This window comes from Asparagus officinalis, chromosome 1 (genome assembly GCF_001876935.1).
Source record: "Asparagus officinalis chromosome 1, Aspof.V1, whole genome shotgun sequence".
Lineage (NCBI taxonomy): Eukaryota > Viridiplantae > Streptophyta > Magnoliopsida > Asparagales > Asparagaceae > Asparagus > Asparagus officinalis.
This window is the reverse complement of record NC_033794.1, coordinates 129,014,858-129,038,246: the sequence shown is the minus strand read 5'-3', so window position 1 is coordinate 129,038,246 and position 23,389 is coordinate 129,014,858. Positions and strand designations below refer to the sequence as shown.

Genomic DNA, 23,389 nt, shown 5'->3' with positions numbered 1-23,389 from the left:
AAATAGAGAAGAAAAGTACTACGGATCTTCTTGTGTTGTATCACTTTGAATGAAGCCAACTAACTATCAAGTCTGAATCTCCAAATTCAACATGTAAAGTTAAGACTTGAAGGTCCCTCCACTCTAAGTTGAGTAGTTCAGAGGTCTGTGACCTTGGGAGACAAGCTTCAAACTTTAAGTGCCTTCAAGGAAGGCTGTGTGGCATTACTCTGAACTCTATTAGACCTCCCAATTTCAGTCTTCTCTTCACTTGTTGAGGCATCTTCATGTCAGAAATTATCTCACCATAATTATCCATGACCACTAGAGTAGCTTATGTTTTCTTAGACACCAACAGAAACTAAAATCTAAGAATCTTATGAGGTAATGATGAATGACAGAAAATCTTGTTTTTGTTAGCATAGAACTATAGAAGTGTCCAGATTAAAGAAGTGCAGAAAAAATAAACAAATTTGTTGTAGAGAGAAAGAAAAATGCTTAAGACTGAGGGAGAAAATATGGAATAGAAGCCAGATTGCCCATGAGGGATGGAAATGAACTTTGAATCAGTAGACAAAAGGAAAAGGAGAAGAAACTATACATGACCATGAACAAACAGCTTGAAAAAAATTGAAGGAAAGCTGCATAGGAGATATAGGTTGAAACCGCTTGTAAATTATTACTGGGCAAAGTAACGGAGAAAAAAATCGACATTTAAATTTTATTTTCTTTTGTTGGCCAGATATGATTAAATCTACAGCAAGGAAATTGTATATGGATGAAATAATTCAAACGGAAGGAGCATAAAGAAGACGAGGAGAAATATATACGTCTTTAAGAATGTAGGGTTACATATGCTAATATCTGACAGGAACCTGAACATTTGATATAAATAGTGCGAANCCCCCCCCCCCCCCCCCCCAACCCAAAAAAAACCCCAAACCTAAAAATAAAAAAACGCACACACACGTAAACAATTATTCTCAATTAATTTGTCCTGCTTCCCAGGCCATATCAATTTTAATTGGGAAGTATAGAATGCCATCAAGTGCCTTAAGTTAATTGCTCATGCTTCCTAAACCATATCAATTTTAATTTGAAAGTATAGAATATAGGATGTTGATTACTGGATTTGAGTCTCCCACCTGAGAGATTTTATGTGAATTTATAATTATTTAGTCCTTCCTGAACCTGTAACTTGATGCGTGAATGTCAGTGGAAGCACTTGAAGTAGTGGCACGACCTAAGATACCGAAGACCTTATCCAGACTCCCATACTTGTGTCTGACACTTACTGTAATCATATCTGATCCCGACACTCCTTGAATATATGCATACATTTATTCAGATGTGTACTCAATGATATAATACATTGTTTAGTTTAAAGCACTCGTCATACACTTCTTGGACGTATATCTTACACGTCATATTCACGTCATATTAAGTTCTTGAAACTTGTTGGACCCGTGTCGAGTTCGTTTCAGCCCATACCCATTTCAAAAGTGTGATTTTAAAGGTTCTTCCAGGTATCTAGTTCATAACAAGTGGTTTTCGATTTTTTAATCCACATAATAATAAAGAAACATAAAAATATTATGGAAAGTTTACTTCTAGTAGCATGTGCATGAGAAAATAAATACTGATCTTGTGTAAATTATTGAATCAATATATAGAGTCATGTCCCTGTACCCTACGTTCTATAAATTTTCTGTGTCCCACACCCGTACCTGTATCATGCAACATACGGCGTGAAAATATCTGTGAATATAGTTTTAGAAAGGGGTTTGGACCCCCCATGGACCTAAGTGGTACTTAGGCCGGTCGACTGCTTAAGTCTTTGTAGCGCCCAAGGAATCATGGGCCATTTACGCCGATTGCATGATATCTAAAAAGGGTATATTGCTCATGTAGGCATAATAACGATTAACGAATGAAGAGAATGAGCCAAGTCAAACCGTATTGGATCAAAACTCTATATCCAGGTTCATCTTAGTTAAACGGCAAGAAGAGAATTTTGAATCTTCAGAAAGAATCATTCCTTGTTTGATTAAAAATGCTTGCATGTAGCTTAAGTGTCCGTCTAGGTGCCTAGGTGCTAGGCGTTTGGTATGGTGCCTGGAAGTGCCTAGTTCTTTCTAAAACATTGACTAGGATCGACAATAGAAACTAGAAGCTTGGTTGGAAAGGCTGATCTAAGGTTTGGTCTCCCTTTGTTTTCATCTTTGCCCTTTCTTCTTTTGGATTTTTGTAGGTTCCATCAGGGATTTATGATAATACTTATATATTTTAGCTCTTATAAAAAAGATTATTATTTTTGTGTAGGATTCACTATTGATCTTTTTATTTGCCAACATGGGTTAATTTGGTTGATTTTGATGGACACATAGACCTATGTGTCCTATTTTTTGGGGGCTGAGCTGGTAAGGAACAAACTCTGATGGTGAAACGTCATCCTTAATGGCCAAACCCTATCTAGATGTTTCAGTTGAAATCTCAAACTTAGCATGATATCTGTTATGAGATTGTCTTTTCTCATTGATTTTCTCGTCTCAACTGACACCATATCATTTTATGAAATGCTCGGTTTTGGTGGTAGTGGTAGTGGTAGTGGTAGTGGTCATGAGAATGCACAAGCCTCTTACAAAGGGGGGAAACTAGATGCTTTTGTCTCAAACAGACATAATTTTTCATGACATATCAGAGAGATGTATTTTCTTTTTCTTTATTATGTTTTGTTTTGATTCTTCAGGATATAATGATATATATCAGAGACAGAGAAGGAACTAAGACTGACATTTAAAAGTTTCGTGGTGGTTTGGCGTGCTTGCCTTTTAAAATTTGTTACGGTGATATTTTCTTTTCCCTATACTTACATAAATTTTACTTCTTCTAATAGTTGCTCTTTGAGACTAAATACTGACTAATTGGAGGTGAATGCAGGTGATGGCAACATTTGAGCTGTACCGGAGATCTACAATTGGCATGTGCTTGACAGAAACTCTGGATGAGATGGTCTCTAATGGCACCCTCAGTCCGGAACTTGCTATTCAAGTCCTTGTACAGTTTGACAAGGTCAGGTTTGATCTGTTCTCTTTCCTTGTTGAGATTGAATTTGGTAAATGCTTTAGTATGCAGTTTCCCCTGTGTAGTCTATGACCGAGGCTTTGGAAAATCAAGTGAAGAGTAAGGTTACTATTAAGGTGATCACTGAACACCCTTGTTCACCTTACTATCTTGTATATTTTGCATTTAACCATGTTCTTTAACATTATTATCTTTCTTTTACGATTTTTTTGAGTCTACTTGAGCTATGTAAGTAATCAAGGTCTTAATATTGATAAATACTTCGACATATTTGCTCTTAGGGAAACATGTAACTTTTTAACGCTAGTACTGATTGCTTACTGCACTTCGTGGGAATTTCTTTCTTTATTTTTGTGCCTCCAAATGTGTAATTTACATTATTTAGATCAAATGCATTTCATGGTGGTTTGTCATGAGAGGAGTAAGCCATGTTAGAACTAGACTTAGCCCCATAATTCATACGCTCTTATTTATTTTTATGTAGAGGTTGTTGATGATTGTTCTTCCCTTTTGTGTGATTGGTTTGAGTTTGAACAATCTGTCACAGTTAGTATGCTTTCATGATTATTACACATGAAATCCATACAGCAACTTGTTATAAGGTTACAGGACTCATAGCTATCCAAGTTTGACATTTCTTTTTATATTGTGTTATGGATGCTGTAGTACAGTCTAATAAAGGGAAGAATGCAATTCCATTATGATAAGAAAAAAGGATCTCGATATTGAAGATGTACCTAATGATAAGTGCGTATTAGACTTGCTCTAGATTGGGACTATTTGCTTGGACTATTTGCTTGAAGAACCCTGATATTTGTGCCAATTATGAGCACAAGTGTCATTGCTCTTTGTATAGCTGTCATTTGTCCTCCAGACAAATAAGTTTTTCTTTTTTCAGAGTCAATGTTCCAAAGAATGAAAACCGGCATCATTGTACTTGCCCGTGATAAATTTTTGTAACCTTCAAGAAAATGTCTCCTACAGAACTAGATATGCAATTTTCGAAGTATTGAAAGACTTGACAATGATATTGACACTAGCACGTTGGATGTAATCTTCAGGTGACCAATCACTAATGAACAAATCTTTTTCATTGATATTATATGTTTTATTTTATAGTTCAATTTTTATTTTCCAGTGCATTTATTGCCTGCTGTCACAATTAAATGTAAGGACACCTATCTCCTTTAGCTACAAGGTAGTACCCTTAATTTGAGTAAGAGTACACTTGTTGCCTCCGCCACATCCTAATGATATCAACAACATTGATTTCCACTGTATTGCCGTTATCGCTCAACTAATTAGCGCCCGTCATGGCTGCATATCAGGCTCTTGATGAAAATCACCCAAATTTTTTAACTGAATATTGTAATGATGATTGGTTGCTGCAGACCACAGCCTATGAAATGGTGTGGTGATGTATCAGTTACTTATTTGGCTATAGATCCTCTTGATTGTAGTTCCTATCTGGTTTTAGTTACCTACGGGTTAGATCCCGTTCTTTAGATTGGTGTCTCACTTAGGGGTGGTAAATGATCGAATCGAATCGAATACTAAGTTGTTCATATTTGTATTTGTTTAAAATTATCGAATTCGAATGCGCACTCTATTATTCATATATCTAGTTTTTCGAATTTGAACTCGAATACTTGGTATTTGATAAATATTCATGAATATTCACGAATACTTATCGAATATCAAAGTATATTTATTTCGCTAAAGAGTTTAATTTTCAAATAGTATTAAAATTTATAAATTAAAATTATTTCTTTATAATATATGATGTATATATATTTAAATCAAAATTTTAATTAGAAAACAGATTTAAGATTATTTAAGTCTTAAAATCTATATATAAAACTTAAGTAGAAATGGTAAGTGGGTTAAAAATATGACATCATATGTGCAATAATACAAATAATAAACTGTGATCAAATTTTAAACGAATATTTAATAGACAAACGAATCGAATATACATCTGGTTAAATTCTATTCGTTAATAAACTCGAATACTAAAAAATATTTGTTTAGTGATAAATGAACTATCGAATCGAATATGACCGAATAGTTATTCAAACAATTATCGAACCATTTATTAATTATTTGGTTCATTTCCACGACTCTCACTGAAATTGCCAATTAAGATCATTATGTTGTTGGTTTCATAAGCTTGCTTGGATGTTCTACCTTGTATGTCCATATGTCTTGTGAAGAAACAAGAAAGAAAAGAAAGCTCTTGATATTTGTTGATATTGAAGGGCGCAATAACCTTTATATACAACTGCTTTAGATATTTGCAGAAAGTCCTATTAAAAGGAGACTATAATAATAGAAAACTAGAATAAAGGACAGTTTTAAAAGATTCAAACAAATCGTTTGCATATGCTGGCAAATATGCGGAATCAGCCTATGTCCACATGGAAATAGGCTGATTAGCTATACTATGAAGACGAACTGCATTTTGGGCAAGGAATTAAGTATGTGTCCGCATGATAGAAGTATGTGGGCAGCATATACCTTGTTGTAGTTAAGTGGGTTTCAAACCCAAAACCACAAACCTATCTTCTTCGATTAATCATGAAAGAAGCCCTCGATTCTGAATCCCTTCCCCTATTTATGAAAAGAAAAAGCCCTAGCTTCTCTGCCGCAACTATCCTCACTGCCATCAATAGTCCTCTCTACTGCCTTTTCTACCTCTCACCATAGTTCGAGCCCTCCATGCTGCCTTCCCACCTCCCGTCGCATTGAAGCTCTATCTTGTTCTATATCATCAAAGCTCTTGTAGCTCCTTCTTCCTCTTCTTCAGCTCTTCGAGCTCTAAATCGAAGCTCCATGTTTTTCTTCAACTCATGTCACCATAACTCTCCTCTTCCACTAACTCTCCTCTATCACCGTTGAGTTCTCCATGTTCCATCCCGTCGAGGAGTTCGTCGTCTCTTTTTTTTAGTTCTTTGAGCTCCGCCACTGCTGTCGAAGCTTCCATAATTGTCACCATCGGTGAAGTTAGAAATCTAATTTTTTGTGTCTAATAATAGATTAGAAATTTAACAAATAATTAGTAATTAAAGTAGTAATCAAGAATCAGCAGATTATAAGTATATATTGTGTTTAATAACTATTTACTAATATTCATTGTAGATTATCTTTATTGTTCGTGGATATATTATGTAGGATATATGTTGTTTTTTGTGTTAATAGTGATGCATATATGTTGTTTAGCAATGATGCATAAATGTTGTTTTTGTGTTTAAGATGTAGGTTTTTTATTTATATATAATCATAGTTGTCTCTAAATCGAGTATGAGTAAGCGATCACAAAATAGTAGCGAGAGCAAATCCCGGAGAAACCTCTTGGTTTTACTGTGTTGGAATGGAAGAACAGGAAGCTCATAAAGAAGGGGCGTCATCTTATTTTATAATGTAACAAATGCTAGAAGGTTATAAAGAGAGGCGTCAACCGCTCAAATAACACATTGTCAGACCTTCAGGTGATGTAAATTGGTGCCCTTGCAAGTGACGTGGATAGATGGACAACCGATAGAATTTGGATGAAATTAAGAGGAAAAATTTCGACAAGATGAGCATGAAGTGAGACAGGAGGTCCACATTTTAGAACCAAGGAAAGAGGAAGCACTCGAGTTAGCCAGTATTTGCTCAAAAAAGCCATATATCTTATGTTCGCTAGACAAGATGGTTGCAGAGAGAAAATTGGAGAAAATTATTTTTAAAGAGAGTTATGACTAACAAAACTTGAGTATGTGGACATATGCAACATGACTCTTCATGTATTTGACATGTAAGAATTTAGTATAGCGTGCGAGGCGATAAGAAGGTAAGAGCAAAGGTACAAGGGAGAAGGGACATAGCTAGTTCTATTTTCGGGTTCCTCCCTTTAAGCAAGGTTATTAGAAGATTGATGATAAATTGCGTAAGCAGGAGTAGTGGGATGCACAAGGTTATATTATTGATACGAGTCGTCGTGCGAGCACCCTTTGGTCGCGGAATTACCAAAAGGTGGGTTGAGAAGAACACAACTAAAACACAAGAACAATTCAGTATGACGAAGGAAAATACCTTCTCTAGATTATGAAGAATCAATTATTACAAATCTCTCCCTCATAATCTCATTAGAATGGAGAACAACCTCTCAATCCTCTCTAAACCCTAATACAAAGATTAGAATTTCTCTCTGATCTAAGATCTCTAAGATTATCTAAGATGATGTTTAAAAATTCTAAATAACCCTTTATATAGGTGTACAAACGTGGATGGTAATCTGGTAAATAACCAAGCCCAAAACCAACAAGAATTCGTGTGAACAGAAACCCAACCAAACCAGGAAACCGTCGATGAGTCGACTCATGACTGCATATGAGTCGACTCATGACTGATGAGTCGACTCATGACTGATGAGTCGACTCATAAACTGATGAGTCGACCGAGCAGAAACTTTTGACAAAACGATTGGATTTCGTGAGTCAACTCATGACAGTCATGAGTCGACTCAACCTGATGAGTCGACTCATGTTCATGTATGAGTCGACTCACGACTCATGACAGTCATGAGTCGACTCAACCTGATGAGTCGACTCATGTTCATGTATGAGTCGACTCACGAGTTAAAAACTGGATTTTTTGAATCTGCTGCTCGTCGTCTCGTTCCACGCTTCCTCCTGCGTTCCACTGTACTGTTTTACACCTCTATTCTCATGCTATCATGAGAATCATCTATCCTCAAGCTTCCATGAGGATCGTTAAGTTCCAAAGAGAAGATACAACCGTATCATGGGTCCCCTCTTTAGGAACTTAAAGTTCCGTTCAAGTTAGAACTTTTGCTGAGGAAACTCTCGAGCTCCTCCATCTTTTCTGTACCACCTGGCCTTATTAGGAATCCGGTCTCGACGTCCGATCGGAAACAACTCATTCGTCCTGCGTCTCGTCGTAGTCACTGTTCGCTCTAAGTTGCAATCCTTTGTCGATGGTTTTTCTGGAAGTCTAATGCACAGCGAGACAAACTTCTTGTTTGCATTCACTAGTCTCTTCGCTCGTGTCACCGTCCCCAAGCTTGTCCCCCTCAGAAGAGTTGCCGAACGAAATATGAACTTTTCACCATCCTTAGTGAAGGTGTACTCTGAGCTTGCCTCTCGTAGATCGCATATCTATCCAATAAGTACGGATTGCCCAGTATAATCTGACAAACATCCAATGAAACGACGTCGCACGTGACCTCGTCAATATACGACTCGTGGAGCGCAAATCTGACAGTGCATTGATCAACTACACTCAGTTTCTCCTCCTTCTGAATCCACCCCAATGGATAGGGCTTCGGATGCTTGACCGTCTTCAGACCCAGCTTCTGAACCAATGTCTCGGATATCAAATTTTTCTCGTTGCCCGAATCAACAATGGCATCAATCAAACAGGTATTCACCTGTAACTTAAGAACAAAGAGTTGCTCTCTCGGGTCGTCGTTCTCTTTCGTGGTCTGTTTCCCCACCATAAGGTTGAGACTGCTGTTGGGCTCTGTCATTCCCGGGATTTTTTCAGACCTTGAGCTATCATGTATGTTTTTTTCTCCTCCTTCAACTCTCTTGGCTTGAGATGATGATACTTCTCCCAGCACCGATCAGCTGAATGTTCTGTCTTCTCGCAGTGACTACAAATCAACCATGTTTTTCCTGAATCACCCTTCTTCTTCTCCTCCTCAGATTGAGAATCACTAGACTCGTCTCCCGTTTGTTTGGAGTCTCCCTTGGCCTCGTTGTCCTTCTTTTGCTTGCCCTCGAGGGCAATAGCCTTCACGTTCGCATCTGTAATTGATTGCACCGTGAATAGTTTCATCTCCTTTCGGATGTAATCGCTCAATCCCGTCATATACTTCATAAACACAGAATATTCCTCTGTCGTAATGTTGAGGACCATCGCCTGTTGCTGGAACTCCGTGGTGTATTCTTGAACGGTTTGATTGATCCTTTAGCGTAAGCAGTACCACTTGTACCAACGCTCTTCAAGGAATCCCACCGGGTAGAACTGCTTCCTCAGTAACTCTTTAAACTTGTTCCACGACACCGTCTTCTTCTCCTGCTTGCAGTAGGATTTTCACCACGTCAACGCGTACCCTGAAAGCTTCAAAGTCGCGAACACAATCTTCTCTTTTGACGAATAGCCATAAAGAGTAAAATACGTCTTCATCCGTTCGATCCAATCATCAAGCCTCTCGACGTTAAAACTCTCATCATAAACAGAAATCTCCACCTTAAAGTCAATCTTCAGGTTCTGATAAGAATTCTTACCCCCTTGATGCAATGCAGCTTTAACGGTCTCCTCCTCCTCGTCGGAATCTGAATCTACTCTCTCCACATCGGACTCAACAATTTTCTTCGAAGAAGATTCACCTTGTTTGCCACCTCCATGGATAAGACTGACGAGTTGTGTGAGAGTCGAACCCAATGTTACATTAAACGCTAGGCGCTTTTATGCGTCGGACTTGGCGCCCAGCGCTTAGTCGCCTAGGCGAGCGCCTAAGCGGTTTCTGGACATTTTTTTTCTTTCTTCATTTAAGTGGTGGTCGATGAGGTTTTGCTGAAGGTCAGAGAAGATAGTGGAGATGTTCATATTTAAAGGTTAATGGAGTTTGGAGGACGTGTAGGCTACGACATATAAAATCACAATCAATGCCTACAGGGTACACTTCTTCTTTAACCCTCTTGGCTTGAGATGAGGATACTTCTCCCAGCACCGATCAGCTTCGTGCCCTGTCTTCTCGCAGTGACTACAAATCAGCCCTGTTTTTCCTGGACCACCCTTCTTCTTCTCCTCCTTAGATTGGGTTCTACTAGACTCACCTCCCGTCTATTTGGAGTCTCCCTTAGCCTCATTGCCCTTCTTTTGCTTGCCCTCGAGGGCAATAGCCTTCACGTTCGCATCTGTAATTGATTGCACCGTGAATAGTTTCATCTCCTTTCGGATGTAATCGCTCAATCCCGTCATATACTTCATAAACACAGAATATTCCTCTGTCGTAATGTTGAGGACCATCGCCTGTTGCTGGAACTCCGTGGTGTATTCTTGAACGGTTTGATTGATTCTTTGGCACAAGCCGTATCACTTGTACCAACGTTCTTTAAGGAATCCCACCGGGTAGAACTGCTTCCTCAGTAACTCTTTAAACTTGTTCCACGACACCGTCTTCTTCTCCTGCTTGCAGTAGGATTTTCACCACGTCAACGCGTACCCTGAAAGCTTCAAAGTCGCGAACACAATCTTCTCTTTTGACGAATAGCCATAAAGAGTAAAATACGTCTTCATCCGTTCGATCCAATCATCAAGCCTCTCGACGTTAAAACTCTCATCATAAACAGAAATCTCCACCTTAAAGTCAATCTTCAGGTTCTGATAAGAATTCTTACCCCCTTGATGCAATGCAGCTTTAACGGTCTCCTCCTCCTCGTCGGAATCTGAATCTACTCTCTCCACATCGGACTCAACAATTTTCTTCGAAGAAGATTCACCTTGTTTGCCACCTCCATGGATAAGACTGACGAGTTGTGTGAGAGTCGAACCCAATGTTACATTAAACGCTAGGCGCTTTTATGCGTCGGACTTGGCGCCCAGCGCTTAGTCGCCTAGGCGAGCGCCTAAGCGGTTTCTGGACATTTTTTTTCTTTCTTCATTTAAGTGGTGGTCGATGAGGTTTTGCTGAAGGTCAGAGAAGATAGTGGAGATGTTCATATTTAAAGGTTAATGGAGTTTGGAGGACGTGTAGGCTACGACATATAAAATCACAATCAATGCCTACAGGGTACAATCTACGTAAGCAGACAATGCTCTCCTAAACGCTCGTAAAATTTAGATGGGCAGCCTAAATACCGCCTAGGCGTTAGGCGTTAGTTAGGCGGTCTAGGTACCGCTTAGGTCTAGACGTACGCCTAAGCGGACTAGGCGGAGGTTTTTTAAAACAGTGGTTGAACCTATCGTCTCGATCTGCTTCTCCAATGCATCAATCCTCGCTGAATTCTCCTTCAGCCATCTTCTCCTTCCTTATCTTCTGGACTTCTTCCAAGAAAATAAGAATCTCACCAAGCTTATTGTATTGCGATCGAGTCAGGACCATACACAGGATGTCCCATCCGCAGGATCTGATAGTTCTGATACCAACTTGATACGAGTCGCCGTGCGAGCACCCTTTGGTCGCGGAATTACCAAAAGGTGGGTTGAGAAGAAGACAACTAAAACACAAGAACAATTCAGTATGGCGAAGAAAAATACATTCTCTAGATTATGAAGAATCAATTATTATAAATCTCCCCCTCACAATCTCACTAGAATCGAGAACAACCTCTCAATCCTCTCTAAACCCTAATACAAAGATTAGAATTTCTCTCTGATCTAAGATCTCTAAGATTATCTAAGATGATGTTTAGAAACCCTAAATAACCTTTTATATAGGTGTACAAACGTGGATGGCAATCTGGTAAATAACCAAACCCAAAACCAATAGGAATTCGTATGAACAGAAACCCAACCAAACCAGGAAACCGTTGATGAGTCGACTCATGACTACATATGAATCGACTCATGACTGCATATGAGCCGACTCATGACTGATGAGTCGATTCATAAACTGATGAGTCGACCGAGCAGAATTTTTTAACAAAACGGCTGGATTTTGTGAGTCGACTCATGACAGTCATAAGTCGACTCAACCTGATAAGTCGACTCATGTTCATGTATGAGTCGACTCACGAGCTGAAAACTGGATTCTTCGAATCTGCTGCTCATCGTCTCGTTCCACGTATGAGTCGACTCACGAGCTGAAAACTGGATTCTTCGAATCTGCTGCTCATCGTCTCGTTCCACGCTTCCTCCTGCGTTCCACTGTACTGTTTTACACCATTATTCTCATGCTATCATGAGAATCATCTATCCTCAAGCTCCCATGAGGATCGCTAAGTTCCGAAGAGAAGATACACCTGTATCAATTATCCTTACTGATAGGTGGATTAACAGGAGGCATGAGCATGAATTTGAGCATCAACTGCAGCAACACAAGTTTCATCAAGTTTATTAAAGATACGAGCATGGTCACACGGCAAGCTGCATATTCAAGTGGGTGAAAGATTATATAATCTCGATAGCAAGCGGTTGCTGATAACCACACTTCTAACTTGGCTGCAGCTTGCAAAGAACATTTTGAAAGAGGAACAACCAAATATATTTCAGATTAAATGCGTCACACACACACAATTAATATCATGTTGGAGAATATTTGGAACCTTCCAAAGTATAAAGTTGTGGTGGAGAAGATGACGAATATCATGGTGTTTCTCTACAGGCATCTAGTCTACTTGCTTTGATGCACGAGTAACTAATATGAGGGTATTTGTCACAAGATTCACTAGTTTCATCCTTAGCTTGATTTGTCATGTAGACAAATGCAATTAGCCGATATGTTCTCTTCACCTAAATGGGACGAGAAGGGCGAGTAGTTGCTAAGTCAGATAATTTAGACCTAGGTATAAGCTTTCTTTTAAATATTTGCGTCTTTTCTTAACTAACTAGTCAATTAATTTGCTAAATGCTAAAATTCGTTTTAGTAATTGCTAAATATGTTATTTTGGTACGGTTAAAACTCCTATAGTACCATTTCAAAAGTCCACCTCCCATGAGCCTTTCTGCTCTCTTGTATTTTACTATTTTATGCTTGCTATGTTGTAATCTTGTCACGCCCCTCATCCCACTAAAGAAAACATCGATGCAATGGAAATTAGCACATGTAGTAGTTGTGCTCTTGGGAACCGTCTTATCCTTGTAGCTGTAACATGAGTTCAAGTAATAGCTGCTAAGTGTAGTGGCTAGCCTCCTTGCTGCATGCTTCTTAATGATCTCAATAACTAACCAAAATACTTACTTTTGCTAGTTACAAGCGGACTTTATGTCATTCTTGGCATCCATAAAGCATGCTATAAACAAAACTTAATGAATGCCTCAACTATCCCCAAAAGCTTGAACAGAGGAGCATAAGTTTTGATAAATAGCTATATTTTATTCCAAAAAATAGTGGTATTGGGTAAACTTGGTAGCGAACTATGTTTTGGTTCATCAGTTTTCTTCCTATTCAGGTGGATATCATACAAGCTAACTTTGACATTTTTTCTTTAAAAAAGGCGAATCTTGTAACTCCTAGATGAACAAGCTCTCTTATTAGTAAACGTTTGCATCAAAGCAAGAGTAATATGCTCATAGAGAACACCTTGAGATTCCTTATCTTCTTATCTCAACCTTATAATTTAGAAGCTCCCAGTATCCACCAAAATAAGATCAATCGTGTATGTGACGCAATCGTGTATGTGACGCAACTAGTTTATAGTATATTTGGCTCGCTCCTCTTTCAACATGTTCTTCGCAGCGATATTAGAAGCATGGTTATCAGCGACCACTTGCATTTCACAAGACTCCAATCGCCTTTATGCATTCTTCCACCCACTTGATTATATACTTTGTCATGTGTTCATGCTCATAATATTCAATAGACTAGATAAAACTTGTGCCCTCATTGCTATAGATGAACAAGTTTATCACATTCTTATGTCTCCTGTTTGTAAGGATACTGCATCCATACCCATCCCACCATCTTTGCTTTGTCACCAATTTTCTGATAAACTTACCAGTGTTGTAAAAAACGGGAAATAGTGGTGTTATAGCGGCGTTTTTCGCAGTCACGGGGCTTCATCGCGCCGCTTAGGGGGATTGCTGGGTGTTTTGGCGGAGAAAACCGCCTTTTGTTGAAATCGCGGGTTTTAGCGCTAAAAAACGCTTAAAAGCGATTTTTAGTGCTAAACCTATATGATAAAAGCCTCCCCGAACCTGACCTGAAACCCGACCCGAACCCATCACTTAAAAAATTAAAACCCATCTTCCTCTTGTGCCCTAGCCACCAGTCGTGTCTCTCCCTTTCGTGTGCATCCCCTGCCCCAACGCACACACCGCCAAGCAACATCTCCCGCTCGTCGGCCGGGCACAATCTACGCGCTGTCACCACGGTCTAAGCGATATCTCGCCTTCAAGCCCATCTACCTTTCTCTCTCTCTTGGTTCCTCCGGCGACATCAGTAGGTCCCGAACTTTCCTCCGGCGAGGCAGCGACACTAAACCTTCCCTCCGACGACCAACAGCAGCTCCCTCCGATGACCAGTAGCAGCAACCTCTCCTCTCTGTTGGGCTTCGTCTGCAACAGAGAGAAAAAGGTAATAATCACTTTTTAAGCACATTAATTCTGCCAGCTGCTTGCCTGCATAAATAAGCCTGAAAAAACACATTTACAGTAAACAACAAGGCATATTTTAAGCACATTAATCATAATTGACTGCCAAAAAGTATACTGTATACATAAGTTGAAGTTAAATAAAAAAGTTGAAGTGAAAGGTGGATCCTATTAGCGAAATGGTTTCCGAACAACAAGCACTATAAAATCAAAGGTAGTAAAACTTTACAGATCTTATAAAAGCTTGCTTTCAACTAGATAATAGCTTATAGAACCACTAGTGTGTTTTTTTATGTTTATGTTTATTTTATTTTGGGTTAAAAATCATGAAACATATTTATATTTGACCGTTATTTTTCTTTTGAAAAGTATTTGACCGCTATTTGACTGTGCGCTATTTGCCGCTATTTTGCCGTAATAGCCCCAAATAGCCTTAGCGGTACCTCGCCGCGACGCGATGCTATCCGCTATCACCAACCTTGAAACTTACCTGAGGAGAGAAATTTTAAAACCGATAGTGGTTAGGCCTCTTGTATCTTGGCCTATATGTTCCCATCGTCTCACACGCTAGATCAAATTCTTTGTCGAGTACATGAACAAGAAATCCTGATTCATATGTCAACATGCTCAATTTTTCATGAGCCATGTCCCTATAGTCTCCTTTCAATCTCATTAAATGTGCTTTACTTCATTTTTATCTCTACTACCATCTTTTCTAGTAGACCCGAGACACGTGGCTTAGCCAATTCTAGATAACTCGGGTGCTTCCTTCTCTCTCTTCTAAAATGCGGATTCCCAACATGCTTTCTCCTTGTCCAATTTTTGTCTTAATTTCATCCAAATTCTCTCGGATGCCCGTGTGCCTCGTCACTTATGAGAGGTGGTCCTTTACATCTCATGAAAGTCCGACAATGTCTTGTTTAATCCGGTTGAGTCATCTGTTTATGACATTCTTGCATTTCTTACGTTAGTCTAGAAGATGAGACCTTTTTTATGAGTTTTCTGTGATTCTATCCTAGAATCATTTGACTCGCGAGGTTTCTTTGGGATTTGTTCCTCGCTACTACTTTGTGATTTCTTACTCATGCTTAAATTAGAGCTTATTGATGATGATATATAAACAAAAACCATATTAAACACAAAAGCAACATATATGTATCACTATTAGTCAGTATTAAACAAAATATATGCATCACTGTTAACAGAAAACAATGTATGTCCTAAATAATATAATTCACAAACAATAAAAAATAATCCACAATGAATATTAGTAATTCGTTATGAAACATAATAAAAATTCCTAATCTGCTAGTTCTTGATACCTATTATAACTGCCAATTATCTATTAAATTTCTAATATGTTAGTAAACATAAAAGGATTTTAGATTTCTAACTTTCGACTGTGGTGGCAGTGAAGAAGGATTTTAGATTTCTAATTTTCGACTGTGGTGGCAGTGAAGAAGCTTTGACGATGACAGAGCTTGAAGAACTAAAGAAGGGACGACAAACTCCTCAACGTCAATGAAGCTTGGAGAACTCGATGACAATGGAGAGGAGAGTCGTTGTAGAAGATGGAGCTTTGATGCAGAGCTTGAAGAGTTGAAGAAGATGATGAAACTTCGATGTTTAGGATGGAGCTTTGATGAAGATGGAGCGTCAATGCCACGAGTGGTGGTGAAGGTGGTTGTTTCCATCATTTTGTGAGAAAGACACGGTGCTTCTTGAGATAGGAACGGGAAAGGTACGCCTCACCTTTGTTTAATTCGGCAGTTTTGCCGATAGGGCCTGAATCATGCACCCTGTGTACAACACGTCCGTGGAGAATGGTTGTTTGTTGTTGAGTAGAAGTTCGATAAACTTTGGTTTTTAAGGGAGCTTCTAGTAGAAGCTTGTTGTTTTTTCTAGGGTGATATGAACCCAAATGAAGAGAGAATGAACTCCAAGGAAGAATCTAAATCTTGCGGGTGATATGAAACCTTAAAGCTATAGAAGCTCAGACGAGGGAGTTGGCGAAGTCCAGTAGGTGATATGAACCCTTTTAGACTGTGTGATCTCGCAGGAGGGAGATGGTAATAGTAAGAACCAAGCACTAAGCAAGAGAGCTAATGTGAAAATCAGACCCAATTAGGCTGAGCAAACTACTGTCTGAATTGAACAAACTGACCGAACTGCTTGATTTTGAGTAGTTCGGTTTGGTTCTTCAATGATGTTGATTCAGATCAGTTCTACATTTTTAGGTTAGTGTGAATTAAATTTATCGACTCTATAGTTAATTGCTATCATTTTCTAATTCTCCTTTGGTTTGCCCCACACACCCACATGATGTTGCTTCTCATTTGCAAGCTGTCACTTCGTTTTCGTGTTTCTGTGATCAATAGAGAAAAGTCCATGCATCTTCTTCTTCTCCTAAAAAAAAGAAAAGAAAAGAAAAAAATCAAAGAGACAATTGCCTTAACTTTTACTTCTACATAATCTCTCTTTTCTTTCTCCAATAGTTAATTAAAATTAACATCCACCTTTCTTCTCATTATGAATATGTGATGCATGGGGACAGAGCATACTATTTATGGTTATCAGCATTCCTCATTTCTTGTTGCCTAGTTCTGGAGCATGTAACATATGAAAACCGACCGCATCGAACCAAAATAATTCGGTTCGGTTTAGTTTAGTCTCTTGCTTGGTTCCATTTCGATTTGCTTAACATTGTTTAAAATCGACCGAACCGACCGGTTGCTCACCCCTAGAGCCAGTGTCTCTAGAGAAGAGCTAAGGTTCTAAAATCTCGAGAGCCAAAAATCGTGCGAAAGTAGTACCCTTTGCATGTTGGTGAAGGGTCTCTATTTATAGGCTGAAAACCCTGAGATATGCGGAGCTAAAATGACGCATAGACAATATGACATGAGACTACCCTTGCCAGATCAGAGTTGTACAGTGCTTTAACAGGAACTGTAGTTTACGCAAGGCTACGACTGTCCCTTCATTAAATGTCATGCAGCTTTATAGCCTCACATCATCTGAATTGTGGGCGCCGCATCAGCTCTGCATATTCAAAATGTGGGCAGAGGGGACAAGACCTGATGATGGTTAGCTATTAAAGTTCTTTTTGTACCTCCGTGAATTCTAATTGTAGCCGCACAATCTTCTGCATAAAATGCAGCTGTTCTGTCACCATGTAGAGCTGTCAGAGGTCGATTGTTAAGTTGAGAAGACTAGTGTATTGAGTAACGCTAGCCAGACTTGTGTTAATAGTGCAAACTTGGCTGTTCGTGCCGGGCTTAAAGCTGATTCTTAACCTGCTTTGACTTAGGACTTTGTAGATTGTCATCTTTGGTCAATTATGGACTCGTCACTTTGATGAGCCCATTGGTCATATTGAATGACTATTTAGCCCTTGGTGGATTCCACACACTGTTTGGGCTATTGATCTATGGTCTATCAATTTTGATCGTCCACAGTGTCTAGGAGGGATCGAATTGGGGTGGGAGGTGGGGAGGGTGACATGGAGGTCTGTTAGCAGGAGAGGGGAGTTGCGGCGAAGGCACTAGGATTTTTGCTTTTTAACGGAGGGGATTAAATCGTGATAGGGCGGACACATTTTTTTTGGGTTGTGTTTTAATCAATTGAATCAGTTTTATCGTTTTGGTTCTATTGTTTTGTGGATAGACCTCCTGTACTATTGCCTAATTGTAGACCCCTTGAGTGAATTTTTTCTGACTCTTTTACCCTCAAATGGTTTATTTGTCAAAACAAAACAAAAAGACAAAAACTCTTCCTCTGCAATTGGGTAAAATAGCAAAATAGCATCTGAGGTCTATCTGCAAGTAAACTTTTTTTTTTTTTTTGCTTGAGATCGTACAATGAAATGCAGTTTACATCCAGCAAAGCTACCAATTTGTTAAAACTAGCAATTGTATTTTAGCCATAACCCTAGGAGGTGTAATGTTGCTTGTATGCCTTGGCTAATACTGGTTCAATTTGCTGATCTAATTTCTTGAGTACTGTGTGCAGGGGCACCTTCACACCTACAGGTTCTGTGACAACGTGTGGACCTTCATCTTACAAGATGCCACATTCAAGAATGAGGAATGCCAAGAAACCGTTGGAAGAGTGAAGATTGTAGCTTGTGATTCCAAGCTGCTCAGTCAGTGAGCAGTCTTTTTTTCAACCCTCTTCTACTTTTCTCTCTGTAACACCCATAAATCATGAATTATTTGTGATTCCAAGCTACTTTTCAACCCTCAGTCTAGCTTGAAAAGAAAATTAAAAAGCTCGATATTTCCTTACGTTCATGCTTTATATTGATTCCACGCCATATGAGTTTGATCCCAAATATTTCCTACAAATTTCCGAGATATACATCTTTACTGAACATGAATGTTTCACCTTTGCTTTACTCTTGTTAGCTTCAAATCGTGTAACAATATTTTCTCAACACCACCTAATGCTAGGCGAAAGGTTGTGGTACCAAAGTATTATGATCTGGTTGTTACGTGGCTTGCAATTGTCATGTAAAAAATTGTGATTAAATTCTGCTTATTGCCCTTGACACTCTTCCTCCAGCGTCAGCCTATGTCGAAGGATTGTAATGTGCACGTGTTGATTGAGTTTGCAGGTAAAGAAAAGTTCATCATAAACTACAAGATACTGACTGAAAACAGACCAATATCTCTACTGGAATGAGTTGGAGTTAAGGACTTTATGTCGAAAACGAGCAGGCATTCCAATTGGCAGCGTTAGGCCTGGATTGATACTGGCACAGGTTCTATATATACTATCTGGGCTAGAAATAAACCGCCTGTGTGGTCGTCCATCCTCGGTCCAGTTTAAAAATTTGCGGTTCAGTTTTTGCCGAAGACAAGCCAAACCCGGCCTAAATATTGAGAGTGGTCATACGCAGACCGGGTGTTTCTTACATTGCTATTATTAGCGAAACACGCCTTTTGGTAACCAATCATTTGCAGCACGTGCTCGATGAGTACCTTGTTAGCGTGAGTCTATATTAGGAAGTAAATAATATTGTAATTATGGGTATTAATTACGTAGTTGATTAGAGGAAGTTTCCTTCTGTAATTAGGTAATTAGTTTCTTTCCTAAATTTCTTTCAAGCCCTATATAAAGGGTCCTTTGTATTATGTTAATAGATTGAATTCAATTTATTCTCTTAAATATCTCTCTCTAATATTTGACTTGGTATCAGAGAGTATAGATCTCGTTGTGTTAGGGTTCATCTAGGCTTCGTCGTCCTTGAACGGCCGTCTTTATCACCGTCATCTCGCAACTCTTTGTTGCATTCGTTCACCCACAGCCAACCACCACACCTATATCAAAATCTTCCTCACTCCAAAACGATCGTTCCGGCGTTCGAATCATCACGATTAGAGTTTTTCACACCCAATATTAATGGGTGAATCACAAATTCAAAAGGTCGAGGTATCTGTTCGAAGTTCTGAAGGGAGTTCCTTTGGAGGTACCAAACTTAATGGTACTAATTTTCGTACTTGGAAGAAAATTATGTCCGCTTTTCTCCGCGGGATACATAAGATGGGGCATGTCAATGGAACAATCAATGCTCCCAGTGAAGCTGATACTGAAGCTTTCGATAAATGGGAAGATGATGATGGGTATGTGATGTCTGTATTGTACAAGGCAATGACTGATGATGTGTTACAGATGGTAGAGGAGTGTGAAACCGCTGAAGCCATATGGAAGACGTTGGGGGATCTCTACACCAATGAGTCTGACTTCATACAGGTTCATGAATTAATGTGCAAAGTTGCCAGAATGCAACAAAATGGACAACCAGTGTCAGTGTTTTTCACTAAATTGAAGAATGTATGGGCTGAAATTGATCAGAAACGTCCTTGTAAAATCAAGAATCCCGAGGATATTGCGTGGTACCAAAGGGAAAAGGAACTTGAGCGGGTTCATGCCTTCTTAGGAGGACTCGACGCTAAACATAGTAGTGCTAAAGGAGAACTGCTCAGAATGCCTGAACCTCCTAGTCTGACTGCAGCATTTGCATACATCCGCAAGGATGAATCCCAACAAGACAGTCTCCAACGTGCACATGTTGAAGTTTCCAGTCTGGCAATTCAGTCCAACCCATCTGGCATTCAGTCCAAGCCACCAGCACCCTATAATCAACAACAAGGGTCACTTCCACTTCATCAGCAACGACCTCCACCAGGCTACAACCGTCCAAAATGTACCTACTGTAATGAATTAGGGCATGTTCGAGAAACGTGTTGGAAGCTAAATCCGCATCTTAAACCTCAGAAGCAGGGTTATCGTAATAAAGGAAAAGTTGCTACCGTTCAGTTGGTTCCAGAATCAGATTTCTATGGCATAACTGGACAGGATCATCACTCATCAGGAGGTGCTACTCCCACTGCATCAATAGCTGGTCGAGGTAAAATCGGTATGACATTAAATGTTTCTCATTTTGTTAATTCTGATACTTGGATTATTGATTCTGGTGCATCTGATCATATGACTTATGATAAATCTTATTTTACTGAGTTGTCTCCCCCACCAGTGTCTCATGTTACTAATGCCAATGGTGAAGCTTTTCCTGTGTTAGGAACAGGATCTGTCCGTATTACCCCGACTTTAGAACTTCATCATGTTCTATATGTTCCTGCATTATCTCATCACTTATTATCTGTTCCCCAATTAAATACTGAATCCAAATGCTCTGTGACCTTTTATCCCATGTATGTACTTTTTCAGGATCTTCTAACCAGGGAGGTAATTGGAAGGGGGTATCTGAGGGGCAGATTATTTCATCTGGATCAGATGTACGCTGGGGAGAGACCAGGAGCACCATCCCGTGCCGCTTTGATCTCGAATTCTGATAAATTAAGTGAAGTTTGGTTGTGGCATCGCCGTTTAGGGCATCCCTCTTTCAGTGTTATGAAAAAAACTATGCCTACTCTATTTATTGGTGTTGATGAATCAGTTTTATGTTGTGAAACTTGTGTTTTGGCTAAGAGTCATCGTGCTACTTATTCTTCCAGTCTTTCTAATAAAAGTGTTATTCCTTTTGCTTTGATTCATTCTGATGTTTGGGGGCCCTCTAGAGAGTCTACCGTTTCAGGTATGCGATATTTTGTGTTATTCATTGATGATTGTACAAGACTGTCATGGGTAGTTCTACTTAAAACCAAAGATGAAGTCTTTTCAGCCTTTCAAGCTTTTCGCAATCTTATTCACACACAGTATAACAGTACCATTAAAATTCTTCGGTCTGATAATGGGGGGGAATTTGTCAATAATGCCTTCCGCGAATTTCTTCAAACGCATGGTATTATTCATCAAACCACGTGTCCTCAAACACCAGAACAAAATGGAGTTTCTGAAAGAAAAAATCGTCACTTGCTTGATATGACTCGTGCCCTTCTCTTTTGTGCTCATATGCCTAAATACCTTTGGGGTGATGCTGTACAAGCTTCCTCCTATCTTATTAATCGCCTTCCTTCTAGTGTACTTCAGGGAAAGATTCCACTCGAGGCACTTGCATCTCATGTGTCGTTACCGTCATTTCATAACCTTCCAGCTCGTGTCTTTGGTTGTGTTGTCTTTGTTCATATTCCTAAAAATCAAAGGTCAAAGTTAGATGCCCGAGCGATTAAGTGTGTGTTTGTTGGTTATGGAGGATCTCAGAAGGGGTACAAGTGTTATCATCCACCTACTCGCAAGTATTATGTCACTATGGATGTTACTTTCTTTGAAGACATGAGTTATTTCTCCTCATCTGACTCTGCTCTTCAGGGGGAGAATTCGTATTTTGAAGAGCTATCTCATAGTGAGGAGGAAAATCCACAGGTAGAAGATGTTATACAGGCTGTTCCAGTTGACATTCAGATTCAAACACCAGTTCAGACACAAGAACTCATGACTGCCCCGATTCAAACACCAGTTCAGACACAAGAACTCATGACTGCCCCGATTCAAACACCAGTTCAGACACAAGAACTCATGACTGCCCCCTCTACTACTGCTCATACCCCCGATCCACAACTTCCTCCTGGTGCTGAAGATCACTCATTCGAGGTATGTTCCCCCACTAGTACTACTAGTAATGAGTCTAGTGTGTTACCTAATCGGTCAACCCGTGGTCAGCCAGCCAAAAGATATGAACCTTCCCTTCATGCCAAATCAAAGTATCCAGTTGCAAATTACATTTCCACTAGTAGATTATCTAAGTCATATGAATCATTTGTGAATCAAATATCTGCTGTATCAGTTCCTAACAAAGTGCAGGATGCCTTAGATGATCCTAAGTGGAGAAGGGCAATGGAGGAAGAGATGGAGGCGTTGCAGAAAAATAATACTTGGCAACTTGTTTCCTCGCCACAAGGCAAGAGGATCGTAGGTTGTCGTTGGGTGTTTACGGTAAAGCACAATGCGGATGGATCTGTAAATCGGTATAAAGCCCGTCTTGTAGCCCAGGGGTTCACTCAAACATATGGGATAGATTACGATGAGACATTTGCTCCTGTCGCAAAAATGAATACTATTCGGGTTCTACTATCTCTTGCGGCGATTTTTAATTGGCCTCTTCAACAGTTTGATGTCAAGAATGCCTTTCTTCATGGAGAATTGGCTCAGGAAGTTTACATGGCTCTCCCACCAGGGTATGTGGCAGCTTCTTCTGGTGATTTTGTCTGTAAATTGGAGAAATCATTATATGGGCTCAAACAGTCTCCTCGCGCATGGTTTGGAAGATTCTCACAATTCATGAAGAAGGTGGTTATAGACAAAGTAACTCAGACCATACTCTATTTCTGAAGCACCAACAAGGGAAGGTAACAGCATTGATTATTTACGTTGATGATATGGTAATCACAGGTGATGACACTATTGAGGTTGATAGATTGAAGAAACAGTTGGCCTCTGAGTTTGAAATGAAAGATTTGGGAGAACTTAAGTATTTCTTAGGGATTGAGGTAGCAAGGGGGAGTGAAGGAATCTATTTGTGTCAACGGAAGTATATTCTTGACCTGCTGGCAGAAACTGGCATGTTGGATTGCAAACCTGTTGACACTCCTATTGAACAGAATCA

At 39.5% G+C, this 23,389-nt stretch overlaps 1 protein-coding gene across 1 annotated transcript in view; it reads left to right on the top strand.

The window, feature by feature from the left end:
- The window catches only part of LOC109845879 (transcription initiation factor IIA subunit 2-like), a 32,907-nt gene extending 14,213 nt beyond the window's left edge, over positions 1-18,694 (top strand). Inside the window, exons 3-6 of the mRNA XM_020415152.1 lie at positions 2,729-2,825; positions 2,920-3,051; positions 3,129-3,179; positions 18,334-18,694. Of these exons, the coding sequence (XP_020270741.1) occupies positions 2,923-3,051; positions 3,129-3,179; positions 18,334-18,474 (321 nt within the window). The 5' untranslated portion in view covers positions 2,729-2,825; positions 2,920-2,922 and the 3' untranslated portion in view covers positions 18,475-18,694. The remainder of the gene's footprint in view (positions 1-2,728; positions 2,826-2,919; positions 3,052-3,128; positions 3,180-18,333) is intronic.